The sequence below is a fragment of the Accipiter gentilis genome, chromosome 7 (genome assembly GCF_929443795.1).
Source record: "Accipiter gentilis chromosome 7, bAccGen1.1, whole genome shotgun sequence".
NCBI classification, from domain to species: Eukaryota; Metazoa; Chordata; class Aves; order Accipitriformes; family Accipitridae; genus Astur; species Astur gentilis.
The window spans coordinates 29750020-29770254 of NC_064886.1; the positions used below are offsets into that span (position 1 = coordinate 29750020).

The following is a 20235-nucleotide window of genomic DNA, read 5'->3' on the forward strand; positions in this document are numbered from 1 at the left end:
GCATGGTTCCTGGAGAAAGACTTTCCTCTGTTCTTAAAAGGTTTATTTTTCATTTGAATTCAGTAATAATACAGCCCTAGGCTATGTCCTTCTCACAAAGAGTTCTACAAATGAACACAGACTTACTTAAAAAAGACAGCAGTGGGACCGACATGTGCTCTCCCACTAGCCCCCATCTTCCAGTTCCCTGCCAGACACCGCAACAGGCTCTTCTCAAGCCCACACTGGATGTTCAGAAGGCTAGAAAACACATGTGACCCTGCAGAGTCTGGATCTTCTTCCTATCCACAGCTCTACCTTCAATTTCAGATCTGGAACTACACCCACTCCAGCTAGACCTAAGCTGCTATCTCCTTCTCAGCTGCATGTGGTTCTAAATGATCCCACACATGCTCCTTTAGCAAAGCCCAGTTGTGTCACACAACCATGGATAAGCAGTTAAATTCAAATTTATTTAAGAAGGCTATGTTAAAAGCAGAGCCATAAATGCAGTCTGGATTTCTGTTTGGATTCCATAGCCTGGGTTAGAGATAGTCTTTATTCTCATTGTAAATTAAGATGTTTCTTGAAAGCATGCTTTTTGTGGTATTTTCTTGTAAGTGCTTTCTCTCTGAACTTGATGGAATTTTGTTGCCTCACTTATTTACGAAGGATGACATTGCCCACATTGCAGAAGCTGAAAATAAGTGGCATCTTCAGCGCTAAAGTAGACTAAGTTATAGAACTGCAGAGCAGATCTGAGATACATGGGGAGAGCTGAATAAAACATGTCTACCACTTCAGGAAATCAGACCTATGCTTGTGCTACAGGTTTTTAAAAAGTTCTTGAAGAATAAGTAGTACAGACTTCCTGTCAAAGAACTTTTTCAACAGAACTAACATGTCTGTAGCCAGTCCTGAAAGGGATCTTGGTCACCACCTTGCAGAAAAGTTCAGGTTACAGTTAACAAGTAGATTTTATTTTCTGTTCCATTAGAGCAGTAAAGTTTAACACAGGAGAAAAGTTACTTTTTATAAGACAATCTTTCTGAAGTAACAGAGACTTGTAAGAGAAATAGCTTATTGCTTACTTTGCGTACATGGTAGTAATAAACAATTGCATGTTTCAAACTAGTCTATTGTTTAACCTACAATAGGCATTTAATAAGCTTTAGATACTGTGAATTTCAGTAAATATGAGTTTTAAGCACAACTTGCAATATTGATAACTGCTTTTCCAGTAGCTTTTATTTCAATACAATTATTAATATTAGTGATAGTATTCCAGCTTTCAATCTAGAAAATGCTATGAACTTTGCCAGGGAAATTATCTATTTTGTAGTAAATATTGGAGTAGGTTTTGCTTTTTTTCTCTTTTTGTTGAGTTTGGGTTTTTCAATTTTTTTTTTAATGGGTTTGGTTTTTTTTTTTGAGTGCAAGAGGTTAAAACAGTAACTAGTCCTAAAGATAGGTAACTTTCCAAACTTATGATTTTAAAGCAACTCAAAAGTCATTGGCAGAAGAAAATCTGCAAAGGTACGTGCTTATTCTTATTTATCTTCTAACTTGAGATACTGTCTTTCTTGGATAAGGTAATTGAAAACTATTATCTGAAAAATGTTTCATGTATTTTTAAATAATCTAGTGATAAGCAACTTTTCTAACTGAAAAAAGTGAATCTGCACTTATCTTATTTTCAGATCATTAAGCTATCTTTCTCTTCTGCCTTACTAATGATTTGTAATTGTATGAAGCCAACCATGAAAACAATCAATATTTCTGAAAAGATTTACATAAATGCACTAATTGTGCATGACAGTCACCTAACACACCTAGTGCTGCTTGCAGATTTGACAAATTCAGCTAACAGCAATGTTAAAAATCAATGTATTTGATTTTTGGCTTGATTCAATACATGAATAATGCTAGATACAAAGAACACTGTGAACATTGCATCAGTCTTAGGCAGCTGTTATGGGAAGAGTCCAGCTATGTCCTTGAAGTCCTGGACTGGAACTGATCAGTCATTGTGGCTTTTAGACTTAGTACTCCCCAAATAACAAACAAAAGGGAAGTGAAGTCCATTTGTCCCATCTTTCTGAACTTGTGAACAAAAGCCATCCCCCCAAAATATTAAAGGGACTACACAGGAATGTAAAATAGAGACTGTGCTGGCTGATGGAGAAGCAACAGCAGAATGCATCATCCAAAAATATAGAAACATGAAAAATTTCCCCCGTTCAGGGAAGTAAGAAAGGTAATGTGTCTTACATCTTCCTCTGTGCCTCCAAAAGAACTACAACACCATACGGATCCATATGGAAACACCAGCAGATACACATGAATCTATGACAACCACTCTGGACACGAATTTCATAGATCTTCCATTATCTCACAGTCAGAAATATTTTAGTAGATATTGTAGCCTGTTACATACATAGCCTTTTTAAGCTATTATCTTTAAATGATGCTTGCACAATCTTTCTTTCCAAATTCAGGAGGAAAAACTACCTAAGTCTTTTCTCCCCATGTGTGCTAATAAGGCCAAGAGCCTTTTATTTTGTAGTCTGCATCATGAACATTTCTGAGGTTTCTATCAACCCGTTTCTCCAGCCTTCTCAAATGGCAGCACAACTGTCTGGTCTGTCAGCCACTCCTCCCAGTTTTGTATCATCTACAAATTTGGTGAGGGTGCAGTCTCTGCAAAGACCCAGGTCATTAATGAAGAGGTTAAACAGTGTTGGCCTCACTGTTGCCCCCTGGGATACACCACTAGTGACAGCCTCCAGCTGGACTTTGTGCCTCTGATCACAACCCTTTAAGCCTGGCAGTTCAGTCAGTTTTCAGTCCACTTCACTGTCTTCCTATGTAGTCTGTACTGCATCAGTTTATCTACAAGGATATTATGGGATACAGTTTTGGAAGCCTTGCTAAAGTCAGGATATAAAACATCCACCGCTCTCTTATCATCTAAGCTAGTAATTTCATCACAGAGTGCAATCAGGTTGGTCAAGCATGATTTTCTCCTCATAAATCCATGCTGACTACTCCCAGTACTTATCCCTAATATGTTTGGAAATGGTTTCCAGGATTATTTGTTCTATCAGCCTTCCCAGGCATCGAGGGAAGCTCCACTCTGTCCCATTCAGTAGTAGGCCCATATTTTCCTTGGCCTTCCTTTTGTTGCTGATGCACTTGAAGAAGCCCTTCCTGTTGCATTTCATGTCCCGCACCATATTCAACTCCAGGTAGGCTTTGGTTTTCCCAGCCTCATCCCTGCACACTCACTGTGTCTCTGTTCCTCCCAGGGCACCTGACCCTGCTTGCGCCTAACATCACATCTCAATCATAACTGAAATAATGATCTATATCTTCCTAAGTATTGATCATATTTTAAAGCAGTGTTCTTGAGACTAATCAACTTTCCAAACAATTAAATTCTCAACTCAGTTGAGCGAGGAAGATACACGATAGCTACCATGACATTGTTAAACACTGAAATTACATAGATAAACTTTTCCAAAATACACTCTAAATATATTCTGTATTACGTTAAAGTACTGCTACAACTAAAGCACAAGCTTCCTATATGGAACTTCTTGCCAGGTTCCCAGGGGTTAAGCAATAACAGGAAGCAAATACAAAAGCTTAAAACCAACAAGCATAGGTTACCAAAATTCAGTGGAGTAAAAAATGGGAGGAAAATGCATATTAGATTTAAGGAATGCAAATTCAGAATTAAAGGTTTGAATTTTCTTTTCTCTTAGGCGTAACTCTTTGTCACTGAGACTCTGAAGCCTAACAGAAGGAATAAGCGAGAAACATTGTATTCAGGACTAGTCACCCTCCTTTGCTGTACCCTTTGGGTTTCGCACTATGTTTCAGAGAATCCAGACTGCTCAAGAATAAATTCTTTCTATGAAACCAAGTAGTAGAATGTCTATCACACATCTTTGCTGTTTAATATGTAACTGACTCCACTAATAATAGACATTTCTATCATAAAAATACCACATTACTGAGACAAAGGGAAAAATCAATTTCTTGACCAGTGCCCTGAATTCATAAAGAATTCCCTATGTATATTATACAACATCCTGAAAAGAATTATTACTATTTTTTTAATATATATTTCTAATGTCAAGGAGCTATAACAAACATTCATGGAAACATAAAATCTTTAGGGCTACTTTCTAGTTAATTTATTTTTTCAAATTTCTAACTATATATAGACAGATAGATAAAAAGCTAAACTACTCTCTTAATCCCTGCATTAGCTCTAATAGAAGGATCTAAGAGCTTTGATTCACAAGCAGGAATGACTTAGATGCCTCCAGTTACTGAAATCTCTTGCAATTACTGAAGCAGTCCTCCACAAGCTGAAATCAGATTTGCCTTAAGATATTAATGGGCTCTAAAATGCAGATGTTCAGGAACTGCTTCACAACATCTACATAGCAGATGCACAGCAGACTGAATAAATATATAATTGATGATAAGCATGCGATTTTTAAGTATTAAGTTTTTAAAGGCAAGTATTAAAGCCTTCTTCCATTATCTGTGTTGGGCAACTGTCTCTATCTGCTACCCATTTTGAGCAATAATTTTTTTTTTGTAGCATTGACAATAGACCTGAAAGCAACCACATGCATAGAGAGTAAATAATCTGATAATTAATGAGGTGCAAAAAAAGTGATTGCATTTAAAACACAGATAAAGAATGAGTATGCATGTTAAAAAAAATAACAGGAATTTTTTATTGCAATGCATCAATTACTGAAAAATTCCTAATGTTTTCTTTCTCTTCTCTCCTGCAGCTCCCTGCTCAGGCAACACTTACTTCTGCCATAGCAACATGTGCATCAATAATTCTTTAGTCTGCAATGGCATTCAAAACTGTGCATACCCTTGGGACGAAAATCACTGCAGAGGTGAATATGGTGCAAAGTATAGCCTTTATGAACTAGCCTGGTCAGATTGCCTTTCAAGAAAGGCATGAAATGTCTTTTTCCTGGAAATATGCTGAAGACAGCTATTTACTAATCTCAGGAAGGTGTTCCAAATTTTTTATTTAAACTCAGGAGACATGTAACATCCTGAATATTGACCTTACTGCTTTATGATTAAATTTCTTCCTCTTCAGCATATATTCTCTATTTTAAAAGGATGTCAGCTTAAGAGGAAATAGAATTCAGTATTTGCCAGGTTGCATCCTGTCCATTTCTAAACTTTAAATGAAGCAAGGATCACAGGGACAGGTAATACCTTTTAGAGAAAAAATACAGAGTTGGAAAAAGACAGACAAGCCTTCCAGCACAAAAAGCTTTTCTCAGAGCTGAAATAGAAGTAACAATCTTCAAAAATAAATACAATTTTAAAACATTTGCTTTAAGTTGTTAATCACAGATTATCTCGGGGTAAGTGCAACTGCTGCATATGGTATGAGAAAGGATGGGAGGAAGGGGGAATTGTTGGGAAGCAAGAAGTTGTCGCTTACAGAAAATGGACACGTGTAAATCACTGCTTCTAGAACATGGGGGAGGGCAGTATTGTTTAAACCATCAGAACTACAGTAAAGACTTGTTTCAATATCAGGTTTTGTAGGAAAAATTCTCATTACTTGAGGAAATTGTTATTCTGCTAAAGCACAAATATATTCACCTGTACTTCAATAATAACTGAATTTTCAGAGTTGGAACAAAGCCAGTTTAAGGTCAACAATTTTTCTTGCTAAAAGAAAATAATGAAACAACCAGCTTGAGCTTGGGGTTTTTTTGACAAATAGAATGGCATAAACAGGTCTGAACACAAAACTCCAGAAAGATTTAAACATGTACTCCATTTGAAAGAGAAACTGACCCTGCAGGAAGGGTCAAAACCTTCTCTACAGAAAATCTTAAAATAAAATGGCTTTTCAACACACAAATGCTGCTTAAATTTCTACTAAATAAATATTTTTTAAAAACTACTTAGAAATTGCATTTTGGGCAAACAAAAAACTTCACACCACTAATAAATACTCTAATGCAAGGTATATTATGGAAGCTTGTCAGTTAACATAATTGATCCATAACTCCCAAGTTTCCAGTGTAAAACTAAGCTTCCTCTAAACAATCCTTAGCTTTGATAATATTCAATGTTCCCTCTTAAGTGCACTTTCTAGACCTCTTTCCCATCTTTACCAACTGCTTTCTAGAATCTTGCCTAGAATCCACACTTCACTCATGTACTGCAGTATTTAAAAAATTAATTCCATGAAAACTGTATCGCAATGTGAAGAAGGTGTCTTTCCCAGTATTTGTAAATTCCTGTATCTGGTGCTGACTAACTTACCATGTTTTATGTTGAATACTAAATTGTGCTGTAATACTTGCACAGCAGATAATTAAGAGACAGCTGAAGACTGGATGCATATTACCAGCTAAGGTAGACTGAAGGGAGACTGATGCAACCCAATGAGCACTATCTAGCATTAAAAAAAAAAGCTCCTCACAATTGTGCTCAATTCCTGCAGACAGACAGAGTTCTTATTTAGTCCATATCGATAGCTACCTAAATCTGAGCATATTGTGACCTGTCTTATGCCTAAGCCCAGTGACACAAAAACTGATAGAAAAGTCAGTTGTGTGCAGTTTCTTTTAAGAGACCGGAGAAGACAATCACCTTTTGCATGACAACTTTTTGATTAGAATATCTTCCAAGAATTAAGAAACCTAGATGCAGATGAGAGAACTGCTATAGCACTGAAATTCATACCTCCCATGAAGTATGGTAACACTAAGATGTAAGCTAGGCAGGGCAAGGGGAGATTATCCTCCTTCACATTAAAGGTGTAAATGTAACTCACAGTAAACAGTCTAAGCTCTGAAGTAGAACTGTATTTCAGACATAACTTCTTATCAGCCAATTCCTTGGGAGTCTCTGTTTAATATGTGGATTGTTTCAAATAGCATATGATGGTATATAACCCTCTCCATGCAGAGTGCATGGAGTACTTAGGTGCATAACACATCCAGATGGCAGGAGCCAGATATCTGAAAGTAATACGCAGCATTTAGGCTACTACGTTTTCTTCTACATAGTCTTGAAGTGCTTTTCTCCCCCATTAGCAAATGTTGCAGAGTCTCAGTGTAGAATTCTTTTAGTCCCCTAGGACAAGAACATTTACAGAACAGAAATCCAACTGGAAAATTTTAATCTTCAAGTAAGAATTTTAAGTATGGAAAACGATTTTGTTCTGATGCTGCCATCTTGTGTGTTTTCATATGAAGTATTAGCCAAAAGTGTCATATGATTTGGGTTGGCTTGTTCCCCCCCCCCCTTTTTTTTTCCCAACTGACTTGATTACTGGATTGTTAAAACTGGAATATATCTATGCTAAAGCTCCTTGTGTTGAAATAGGTATAACAGACTTACACAACAGATGCAGTCATTAAATTTCCAAGTGATGTGAAAACAAATAGTACAGTCACTGTTGTATCATAACTATGATAATACTTCACTTATAAAGAAGAACTAGATAATTTTAAATCTAGATTTCCTTCTACTGACATCAATGGGAATGTTACCAGCAGGAGCAAACTATGGTAAGAGAAGCATCATCTGTAGCTATATTTAATCTATTTAAGGTTAATTTAAGCCTATTTAACTCGTGGATTTTGGAATATGAACTGATCAGTATAGGTTCAGAATTAAAGCCACATCCCAGCCAGCTGAGTCAGCATGCACTGGCCACAGAGTTCCACCTGCCACTGAATTATCATATGTTAGCCACTAATGCAAACAGGGAATTAGACTTGCTGAACAAATGCACAGATGCAGTATGATAAATCCCATTGACATACAGGTCTAGTCTTCAGTGCCATTAAGTCATTTCATTAACATGGCACTTATGTGGCAATCACAATACAGCTTGCTTTGTTTTAATACGTGATCAAAAGTGTGGAAAATAATAAAAGCCTTATCATAGTCCTCATTTTTTCTTTGCAGAAAAGAAAAAAACTGGATTGTTCGAACAAATCACCAAAACTCATGGAACAATCATTGGCATCACGTCAGGGATAGTTTTAGTTCTTCTCATCATTTCAATTCTAGTACAAGTAAAGCAACCTCGCAAAAAGGTTATGGCTTGCAAGACTGCTTTCAATAAAACTGGTTTCCAAGAAGTATTTGATCCTCCACATTATGAACTATTTTCACTAAGGGACAAAGAAATTTCTGCGGATTTGGCGGATTTATCAGAAGAACTTGAAAACTATCAGAAAATGAGACGCCCTTCAACAGCTTCCAGATGCATTCATGACCACCACTGTGGCTCCCAGGCCTCTAACATAAAACAAAGCAGGACAAACCTCAGCTCCATGGAACTTCCCTTTCGCAATGAATTTGCGCAGCCTCAGCCAATGAAAACATTTAATAGCACATTCAAGAAAAGTAGTTACACTTTCAAACAAGCGCATGACTGCCCTGAGCAAGTCATAGAAGACAGAGTGATGGAGGAGATTCCATGTGAAATCTATGTTAGGGGAAGAGAAGATACAGCACAAGGTTCATTATCTATTGACTTTTAATTTCCTAGCGAAGGTGGTATCGGTGTATATACAAGATGCTTGCGTACAATGACAGTGTATATATTAAAAGTGTACTATATGCAGCGTGTGAGATGCACACACTTTTAGCTTATTATACTTCATTGAGAAAGTCTTCATTACTAATTCTTGCTGAAGAATGGTGGATTTCCTCCCATCTTCCCAAGCTACCTATCTAGTGGAGGAGTAAGACAAAGATTTTGCATGGAAATTATAAGTTAAGGATATTGGAAGAAAAAAACCAACAACTACTAATCATTGAACACTGAAAACAATGACTACTATTCTCTTCCTCATATCATTTTCTCTTCTTTAGATGTCTGCTTTTCAAGACAATTTTAATACCTCAGTTACATAAATAAAAGTAGTTAAGTGCACCATGTGTATGTCAACATAGGTGTCTTATTGTATTTGTCAAATTGAAAGTAGAGTTAGTGTTAAGTGCCAGTTAAGACTCAAGAATTATGTTACAGCCATCTGTTTCATCTTGCCTACCATTTATATTGCCTTTAATTATCAGTTCCTCACTCTATGCTTTATGAGAAATAAGTGAAGAGGATTACTGCCTTTTAAAAATATTGAGTTATTTTAATTTTAGTACATTTGGAAATATGTAATCTTTGCAGCTTTTGGTTAAAACACAAGTAAGTACTCATGTTATTCTAGATGCAGACTCTTAGAACAGTTTTCTTTCAAGAAGGTTTAGGATTTTAAAATATTCTGACATATATTATAGATCCATATGGCTCACTGATTTCACAGCTCTGTAGTTAGAAAACAATTTTGTGCCTGTGTTTTCCAAGTATTTACATAAATAGACTGTACTGTACATTTGTCTCTTAAAATAGCCTTTTACTCCTTATTGCACCCAGTCTTCCCTACTGAAATCAGTGATGATACTTTTAGCTCATATCCTTGCCTGGAGAGAACTGCTCAGAGGTCTGTGTGATTACCAGGTATATGAGGATACTGGAAACAGAAAGAAATCACAAAGCAACTCTTATTAACCCTTATGACACCCTTCTTGTTCCCCTTGTTTCCACTTGCAAAACTGCACATTTCATACCTTTTTTAATGGTGGTTTGGACCTAATTTTAAAATTTTTACAATATAAAAAAATTTTTAAAATATAATAATTCTCATTGTGGTTTTTAAACTTTTTATATATAGTTTGATACTGTACAGACTATTTATTAAATCAAAATCTAGCACCTGTACAGCAGGCTTGTTTCAGTGTCACTGTTAGCAGCTCTGAATATCATGCAGTGGCTGCTGCATACATCATAATTTGCCAAGAATACTTAATACGACTTCCACATTAGCCTACATTTTATTCCCTGGTTTGTTTCGTTTTATTCTGGTATTTTGTTTACAGGAAACCTTTCACTAAAGATGACGTACCAGCTTGCCCTGAGCATATCCTTTATTTACAAATGTATGTAGAACCATAGTGCTTGTTGTGCTGACTGTAGTGAAAAAAAAAGTACGACCCTAGCAACTGAAAAATCTTTTCTTTAAAATAAAAGATGAACAATAGCTGTAATCACAGATTTTCATTAGAATGACAAAAAATTTTTTTACAAATGCCTAGAATGTAAGAAGTTTGGCGGGGGTGGGGGAATTGTGCATCTTTAACACTTCCCACCTTCAAAATTAATCCTGTCTGATTTCTAGAAAGAACTTAATCAGAAGCTCATAGATCAGACCCCTAAGGCTGTATCCTGGTGTCAGTTTTTGTGCTGCTCCCAGAATATATTTCGATTTGAAAGAATGAAAATAGGCATTATTTTTAGATGCACTTCATGTAGAAGATAAGTGTTTAAAAAATCTAGTTAATTTTTACTTGAAAATTTTTGAATATTAATTAAAACATTTCTTGACAGATTTAATTTACTTCTCATTGATTTCAGTAATAAGTATCTCACCATGACCTAGGTGATACAGAATGTTATTTGTGACAGTCTGTTAGCTTCAGATTCTTTCAACAAGTCATACATAGTTTTGCACTGGTCTTTTTTATCCATATAACTTGTAAGTGCTAGGTTTGCATGATTAAATTCTTTTTAAGATATGTTTGTCCATGTGATAAAAATAATGTGATCCCTATTCTTTCCTAAGTTATGTTGTCTTTGAACAGTAAACCTGTAATAATAAAACAAATAGCAAGCCTGCAAAGCCCAAGTCTGTGGAAAACAGGTCAAAAGCTCTACTGAAGAAGTTACCAAATGGGCTGTATAATATTTCAGTTGCTGTTGTAACTTTCTGATTACATGGTCAGAACACAGCTGCTTTTTGGCCAGAGCATACAGATGAGCTCCCATAACCAGTCAAGTCTTCTGTGCGTAACTTTTTCCCAATATCTGTGAGCCCACGTCTGCAAGCTTCACTTTCCCCCCCTCCTTGCTGTCTAATATGTTTTTTTGTCTTTAGGATAAATAAAGACAAGATACTCCTGGCCTAGTTAAAACCTGGTCCCAATTCCCAATACCAGTTCCCAATGCCCAGTACAGAGCAAACACTCTCCTGGAGGAAGCTTTTCATTATTTCTGTAATAGCAGACCCAACCCTTACTGTGGTGATAGCTGTACACTTGAACAGATCTGCAAGAGAAACCCAAAGCAATAATGATTTCTATAAGCTTCTGTAAGTAGTAAGGGCAGGAAAATGAAATATAGGTGTGTGTTTTATTAGAAGCAAGGTGACGTTAACATTGAACCTAAAAATCTGAAAGGAACTTGTGCATGGTGTGTTTAAAAAATAACATCTATACATCTCATTGTAATGCTGGGTTCAGTTACTTAGCTGTACTTTAAGAAATGAGTGGTAACTACTAGAGCCATAATTCCACTTCCAGCATCATCAAATTCCCTCCATTACAAATTAAAACTAACCGAGTGGACTGCTAGGTATCACTCAGCATGCAGAAAGCTGACATTTTCAGCAGAATCTAGTATTGGTTTTGCAGCTCAATCCAGTTGGAGCTGATGTTGTGGTCTTTGAACTTTTCTTTGGCATTATCAAAAAACATCACCTTTCATATTCTTGCAATATCTAAGTACTATTAGCCTGTTTCCATGTCTCCATCTTAAATCCATATATTTCTAGGAGCATCCTGATTTTGCACTCAATTGTACCCATATCTCTGATAACCTGTGTTAACACTGAATGCTGATAAGCAAAGATATGTTCCCTAGACACACATTGACCAGGAAAAGACCAACAGCATTAACTACTTTTTGGTATTTAATAATTCATTTTTGCCTTTTATCATAGTAGCTTAGACATCAAACTATCTAACATGAAGAAGGATTTGTTGTAGATAAAAGTTGTAGACATAAACCTACAGGCCAACACAAAAGTAAAAGTGACTGAGAACCACGATTCTTGAGTTCTGTAAGGAGATGTCTGCATTTACTGATATGACGACAGTGGTGTAGGAAGCAGACTTAATGCTGTTGCTGACTCTGAAATGTTTCAGCAATCACAGAAATACTAATTTGTACTTAAAATGCATGAGATTCTCTTGTCTGCTATAGACAAGATGACCTCATAGTGCATACAAATTATAATGGCATATTATAAGAATTACTGTCTATTTTACTAAACCAATACAAAGAAAGGTTACAAAAAGAGCTGTCATTGACTTACAAGAAAAGTTGCTTGTCATGTGAACACTTCACAGAACTTAAGGCATTAAAATACACTTTGTTTTGTTTTTTACTTGGTACAGAGAATTCTGTGCATTAGCAGCAGATCTCCTGCTAAATGTGGAAAAAAAGACTTGCCTTATTTTCAAATCAATTTAGTCCTTAATGTCAATGATCATAACAACATTTAAGTTTCCAAACTATTTGAGTATAATCCTTTATGTAAAAGCTACCAATAGCAAAAGTAATAAAAAAAAAAGATCTTAGCACCTATACCTGAGAAGCCAAGAGTAAATTAGTGCTTGAAATGGAACAGCTTAATTCATATGGATATACTGAAACATAGCTACAGTTTGATCTTCTCGTATGGTCAGTCTCTATGTGTGTGTTCACAGTAAAACTCAGTCAAATCTATTTCCTTTAACATGTCCCTATTTCAAAGTCTATGTATGAGCCCTATGATTGCTCAGGTCTGTAGACTGTTTACCAAAACAAGATTCCTAATCTATGTCAGCCTAAAAGATAAGCTGATTTTATATTCTTTGAGATCACACTATTACAACTGAATATTAATTATAATGGGAAGAAGAATTTTAAAATAAAAAACTTTTGAGTTCATTCATGCTTTGAAAATGAGTATTTATAGCACCTATCTCAATCTAACAACATTAAAGCTACTATCTTTAAGACTTCTGTTCCTGTGGTTTCCAATAACCATCTCTGTATAATGTTAAGTCCCCCCATAAATACAAAAATAAATCACATGTCAATATGCTCTAATATGTGGTTTTGTGTCACCATGGAACTGCAAGTTTATTTTCACATTCAAATTCCTTTGCTACACTCCATTTTACAGAATCGGCTTAACAAAAAAATCTGTTTTCCATCTGTTTCTTAGATCAACACCAACAACAGTCATTTGTGACTTGTCAGCTTGTTCCCTTTCATCTAGCTATTGAAGATAATCTACCATATACCAGATAAAACAGCTTAGTTTTTATAAGTCTGTTCTTACAGAGCCAGGTTCAGGGAGAAACAAAGTAAAGACTTGATGTCTTTGTATGTCTTTCCATTACCATCAGATAATTTATGGTAATGGCTTTTATACTGGAGAAACCCATAAAAAATTTATGTCAAATTCTGTTCAAGAAGTATTATAATAAACCAAATAATAGGTATCTAAGACCTACACACCTCAAAATTCAGAATAATTTGCTGGTTCAGAATCTGAATCATACTTTCTGAAGGCTAAGAGCTGTCAATGCTATCAGTGTACTTAAAGGATGCACATCATACCATGTTCTCTGAACAACTGCTCCTCCCAAACACAAATTTCCTAGACATCTTTAAAGAGTTACATCTTATTTCATTAGTTTATTAATTTATATATAGAAATAAGCATATTATTATTTCATTATTTTATTAATTTGTATGTAGAAATAAGCACATTATTTACATCTTATAATTAGCCTCAAAGTACAGTATTAACTACGTAAAAGTTGCTTCTGTCTTCCTTCCAGATGTATTTAGGAGCAGCAAGAATTATATTGCAGAAGTATTTATGATTAAACCACAGCATTTCAGAGTTTAAGCATTATGTTAATTTCTGAGTTTATACTGCAGCTTATTTTTCACCTGAAAAGTAAGAGACTACAAGGAAAAAATCAAAGCTCACAGGATTATGTCCTTAACCTCAAATGAATATGGCTAAACTGGAACAGAGTACATTAATGTTCTAATACTCAAGGTTTAGTATTTTATGGGGAAGTAATATTAGAATTAAAAGGGCATGTGTTTTTTATGTGAGGATTTAGTTTGCCCCTGGTTATCACACTCAGTTTGCTCATAACACTTGTCCTTAATAACTACTACATTCACCTGTGAATAACACAGGAATACAGAGCTTAAGCTTCCTTTCATTTCCACTGGCAAAGCACATCACATTGTACAAAAATTTTAAAAAGCTATTTGCAGAGACAGGGGAGTAGTTGAAAATTAAAGAATTATTTGTTTAAATACAAAATGGGAGACAATAAAATACTAACCACTGGACATTTCTGATACAATCTTTAACCCACCCTTCAACACAATAGAATTACTCTCAAGGTAATAAAGCACACAATTCTTCTTAACTAATATGCTAGGTTACCTCACTTCAGTAAACACCTTCAATACTCCTGATAATTTGGAAAAAGCCAGCTGTTAGTACTGAGTTTACTGGCTAGCATTCTCAATTACTACTGATTATTTATGTAAAAAGATGATTCAGTGATTAATAGGGGTGAAAAAAAGCGGAAAAATACTCTTGAAAGAACTTATGAGAATAAAAGATTCTTAGAAAGACAAGTCAATAAATCCCAAGTCTCTTAAACATTGTAATGAATCTTCTGTTTATAAAAGAACAAACAGACAAGGTACATAAGCAATGCCACTCATTACTGGCTCTCCGCTGTATGCTCAATAACCCAACAGAGCAATTGAAGGCCTGAGGCGAAGCCAAATAATTTTGATTTTTCTGTAGTAATGAAAAACAGAGATCTAGGAGAGTGAAGATGTTTGCTTTGCACTTAACAGAGGCAAAAGATTCTGCACAGGCCATTTTATCTTCTGTCATTAAGTTTTATCCTTGGCAGAGAAGGTAATTCTGGAATATACAAGAACAGTACAAAATATCTATGTAAAATTCAAGTGTATAGTAAACAAATCAAAAAGTAATGGATACTTAAAATAATCTCATATATTAGGTGATTTTTAGAGCTCTGTATGACTCCTAAGGTTATCATATACTTCCAGACATTTCTGCATTTATGTCTGTTTTGACAAATCTGAATACAAGCACTCAAACGTTAAATCTGTACAAGAGAAGCAGTAACAACAGAAAACTAAGTTATTTGCCTTTAAGATCCAGAACTAATAAAACTGCAAACTTGGAAAGCTTTGCTGTACTGCACTTTCCACATCAGAGTAGAAGCAAGGACAGACATTAGCAAAAGGGAAACACATCTTTTCCTTGAACTAGCAGAATCCAAACGTGAGTTATTTCTTATTAATTGTTAGAATACACTTGTTAAGTTTGTGGCGTTTTTAATTGTAGTTCCAACTTTCCTTTAATTCTTAGCATCATAAGATAAAATGTTCTCTAAAGCAAGCATATAGATTTCTTGCCCACAAAGAGCTATAATAGGTAGATTTAAATATTGCATTACTGTGTTTAAAATTATGAAATACCTGATTTTAATGTCAATTTATAAAAGTATCAAAAGCAGCATTATATACATTCATGGAATAATTTACAACAAGCTGCCAGATGTGTGGCATCAGGATTTAATGACAACATTTCAGCACCACCTATAGCGCTACTGCAGTACAGTTGGCAAATACTAATGCTCAACAAGAGAAATAAAAAAGCACAAACCCACTTCTTTTTCAGTACTCTTTCCTCTCCTCAGGAACACAAATAAAGGCTACTAACTGTTCTTCAGCAACAGTACCAAACAGGGACCTCAAGCTAACAAGCAGCCCTCAAGGTTTAGGGGAACATTAATGAGAAGTAGAAAGAGTGTAGAAGACATTTCTACATTACTTTTCCTATTCCTAAAAAGATCGTGCATCATTTAAAAATAAACAAAAACACCCAGGGTGATCAAACAAGGACTACTAAGGGAAAAATATGTAATTGAATTCAGTTTTATTTGAACCAAAACTGGACGTCATGGCTTATCCTTACTGTAGGCCTACACAGAAATTAATATTGCCAAAACCCCAAAAGATAAGGAACAGTCGCTTCAGATTTACACTATAATGAAAAATTATTTATGTAAATTTGCAAGAAAATGCAGATTGTTTTGTTGCCTTGTTTAGTTACAAAGAACAGTTTACGATGACTGAAGGAACTGGCAGAAAGACAAGCCTACCTCAAAGCAGAAGAACTTGTCTGCCTTACACTTGAAAATGTAACAACTAGTCTTCTGCTTGCCTAACCACGAGGCCACCTTCTCTTCTTTCATCATGGAAGCACTTAAGTAATGATGGGACAATATCTGAAAGGAATGGCAATCTTGCCTGTGGGCCCCAGGCCAACCTTAGCAGAAATACCCAATATGGTATATCCAGGGGAAAATAAAAATATATGGCTTTGACTCCCTCTCACACAGGAGGCAAATTTTAGGGTCTAATATAAAGCAACCAAACAAATCATACAATCTCCTAAGGAACTAGATCTGGATCCCCTATGAACAATAGACATTAGTTTCATTGAACATACTGAAATACTTTTCAACACTAAACCACACTTAAGGTGAAAAATTTCAAGACAGGTCCAAACATCTGGAGTGCTATTTTGAAGGGCAATACATTATGTTAGTGATCCTATTGATTAACAGCAAAACCCTGTTACTAAGGTCAGATGTGCTTATTGATTTTTTCTTCTTCTTAAGGAAGAATTTATATTAATATTAATGGCTAATGCCTAGAATCAAAGAACTGAAAGACGATTTAGCAAATTAAACCAGGTTCTCTCTGTTCCCAGCAGCCAAGCTATATAAGCAAAATGCCACATCTGATCTAATACTTATTTTTACTGTTTTTGAAAAGGATTTTGAAAGAAAACTTTGTCATAAACGCTTTCAGAAGGGGAAAAGCTAGGTAGGAAAGTATAAAGAAAAAAAAAGAAAGGTTAATTTACAGAGGTGTCGGAACAGATACTACACAACAACAGCCTACAAAGGAGTGAAAAATTCAATTGTATATATAACCCAAGGCATAACTCATATGTGTCTCTAACGCCAATATAAAGCTGAAAATTGGAAATAGGCTTATTTTTCTAGAGCTCAAAAAAACTACAGCATTATTAAGACACTGCATTTTTCTACTGCAAGATTTGTCTCATTTATTACCAGTGAAGTTTATCACCCATCTAGTGATCTAATTTTCCTATACTGACACAACTGAAGGTTTTACACTGTAACAGTAGGCTGCAGAGATATTCGCATCACTCATGTACCTGATGGTGCATAAAGTAGATCAAAGATCAAGTTCTTTGTTTCTAGTGCAAAAAACCTCTTAAGCACAGACAAATCTGATTATTCAAGAATATCATCCTCTGTAGCCTACTACAACAGCAAACATTTAAAAAAATAGCTAAAACTATTTCCTCATCAAATGGGGCCCTGTGTCCAGTAATGTCCGTACACAGCATGTCTAAACAAATGTTACATTTTCATTAGAGTTTCATGTCAGTGCTAACTCAAATAATAACGAAACAAACCTCAGATTGAATATGCTGCCAAAGCCTGCCAGCTCTGCTTTTTTTCCTACAGTATTAACATCTTTGTCAGCGACATGGACAGCAGGATTGAGTGCACCCTCAGCAACTTTGCTGACGACACCAAGCTGTGTGGTGCGGTCAACACACTGGAAGGAAGGGATGCCATGCAGAGGAACCTTGACAGGCTTAAGAGGTGGGCCCGTGCAAACCTCATGAAGTTCAGCAAGGCCTAGTGCAAAGTCCTGCACATGGGTCGAGGCAATCCCAAGCACAAATACAGGCTGGGCAATGAATGGATTGAGAGCAGCCCCGAGAAGGACTTGGGGGTGTTCATTGACAAGAAGTTCAACATGACCTGGCAATGTGTGTTTGCAGCTCAGAAAGCCAACCATATCCTGGGCTGCATCAAAAGAAGCACAATCAGCAGGTCAAGGGAGGCGATTCTTGCCCTCTACTCCACTCTCATGAGACCCCACCTGGAGCACTGCGTTCAGCTTGGGGGCCGCCGACATAAGAGGAACATGGACCTGTTGGAGTGAATCCAGAGGAAGGTGATGATCAGAGGACTGGAGCACCTCTCCTATGAAGACAAACTGAGACAGTTGGGGTTGTTCAGCCTGGGGAAGAGAAGGGTCCAGGGACACCTTACAGCAACCTTCCAGTATCTAAAAGAAGCCTACAAGAACACTGGAGATGGACTTTTTACAGGGGCATGTAGCGATAGGACAAGGGGTAATGGCTTTAAACTGAGAGAGGGTAGATTTAGATGAGATGTAAGGAAGAAGTTCTCGACTGTGAGGGTGGTGAGGCACTGGAACAGGCTGCCCAGAGAGGTTGTGGATGCCCCATCCCTGGAAGTGTTCAAGGCCAGGTTGGATGGGGCTTTGAGCAACCTGCTCTAGTGGAAGATGTCCTTGCCCATGGCAGGGGGGTTGGAACTAGATGATCTTTAAGGTCCCTTTCAGCCTAAACCATTCTATGATTCACATCCATTAAAGCTGCTGATAGTGAAATTACTTTCTATCTTTGTCCTTCACTCCATCTGATCAAAAAGCTCACATACTACTGCTCTCCTCTGTCTTCATGCAGATAGCAATTCATATTCAGACTCAAATAAACATCGGAAAGTACAATATTATGTTTCTGTAGCAATTATTTAAAATACTAACCCTTTAATATCTATAGCAAATAGGGGAGACAATCTGCTAAACAGTTATCCAGCAACCCTGTAAGAATCTACACATACAATTTAAAATATGGATATTTTAATCTTGGACAACCTAAATTTAAAAAAGTATGTATACAGGAAAGAAAGAAGGATACTGTGGAAAATTTAACAAAGGAGTTAAGTATTTCCTGTTTTATTAGCAGCTTACTATCAGCATTAAAGATTAATAATGTATGGATATCTAGAAATTAAATATGTTCAAACAATTGAAGAGAGAGGTCAGCTTGAATAACCCATCACATCAATCTTTAGGGAAACAAATTAGGGTACATTACTGCCACAGCTTTTGTTTAACGTGGTTTCAGGGTTTAATCCAGTTATGTGGAAAGACTTCAGAACATCAAAGAAATAACATCCCCCCCCCCCCCCCCCAGCACAACCAAGTAAAAAGGCTCCTTAATAAATCTTTTAAGCAGGATACACAGCTCATACAGAGGCAAAGAGAACATAAGAACATAAAAAAATATTCCTTTAAATTCTGACTTACTCTGGAAGAAGGAATGATGCCTTGACTTCACCCCTACCAAAACAGAAGTGTTTAGAAAATTTTTCCACTAGACAGTAGTTCACCAAATTGCTACATTACTGTACATTTCAGGCTTTTAAGTCAGGGGGCCAAGGCAGAAACAAATGAAGAAAAAAGGCATGCCATCCCCCCTTTACAATTACATTAATGATTTTTCCCATCTCTGACTGTGGAAAAGTTATTTACTGTATCTAAATTTCTCATTCTACTAACAAGACTGAGTGGGGAGACAAGATAAATACTCCTTCCTTCATTTACAGAAGTTGTATAGCTCATTTATTTCATTACACTGGTCACAGCTTACAGTGGTCAAAGTCAGACCAGAACTCTTTACATCCTGGTAAGCATACAGGTGAAAGGCTTACGTTCCTCCATTAATGCCAGCTAAAGCAGACTGAGGGCAAAATAAATAAGCAAAATCAGGCAGGAAAAACTAACTTGCAGTAATGTGATGTTCTAGTAATAACTGGTATTAAGTCATATCACTAACATGGAAGAAGAGTCTTATCGGTCAAGTACCTAATTCCTATTGCATTAGTGGACTCAGAAATTAATTAGTAAAGGTCATGAATAAAGGTGGATTTATGTATGTGCCTTTCTACATCAACTACTTCAACAATTTCAAGGTGGTTTTTGTCCGCAGTTGTGGACTATAATTTTAAGCACACAACTGTACTATAATCAAATCACAAAACAATACTGATTGGAAAGGGATACTGATATAGTCAAGACTCAAAAGATAGAGCATTAACTTTTCTGTCAGGAGTCATGGGTTTTCTTCCCAATTCTGCCATTGTTCACTGTGTTTTCTTGGTTGAGTCATTTGAGATCAAGCGATTGAATTTGTCTATTAATTTCATGGAAGCGGTAATAAAATGTTAACTGTCTGCCTTAAACACTACCAATGGTGTGACAATACTAGTTTCCTGTAAAATTCAGTTTTACTTCAAAATGTTACAGCAGACATTAAAGAATCTCCTTAGGCTATTCAGCTTTAGACT

General features: G+C 36.1%; 1 protein-coding gene across 1 annotated transcript in view; it reads left to right on the plus strand.

Annotated features, from left to right (window-relative positions):
- Positions 1 to 8944, plus strand: part of NETO2 (neuropilin and tolloid like 2) — a 32104-nt gene extending 23160 nt beyond the window's left edge. Inside the window, exons 8-9 of the mRNA XM_049805256.1 lie at positions 4797 to 4910; positions 7969 to 8944. Of these exons, the coding sequence (XP_049661213.1) occupies positions 4797 to 4910; positions 7969 to 8549 (695 nt within the window). The 3' untranslated portion in view covers positions 8550 to 8944. The remainder of the gene's footprint in view (positions 1 to 4796; positions 4911 to 7968) is intronic.
- Positions 8945 to 20235: the final 11291 nt, after the last annotated feature.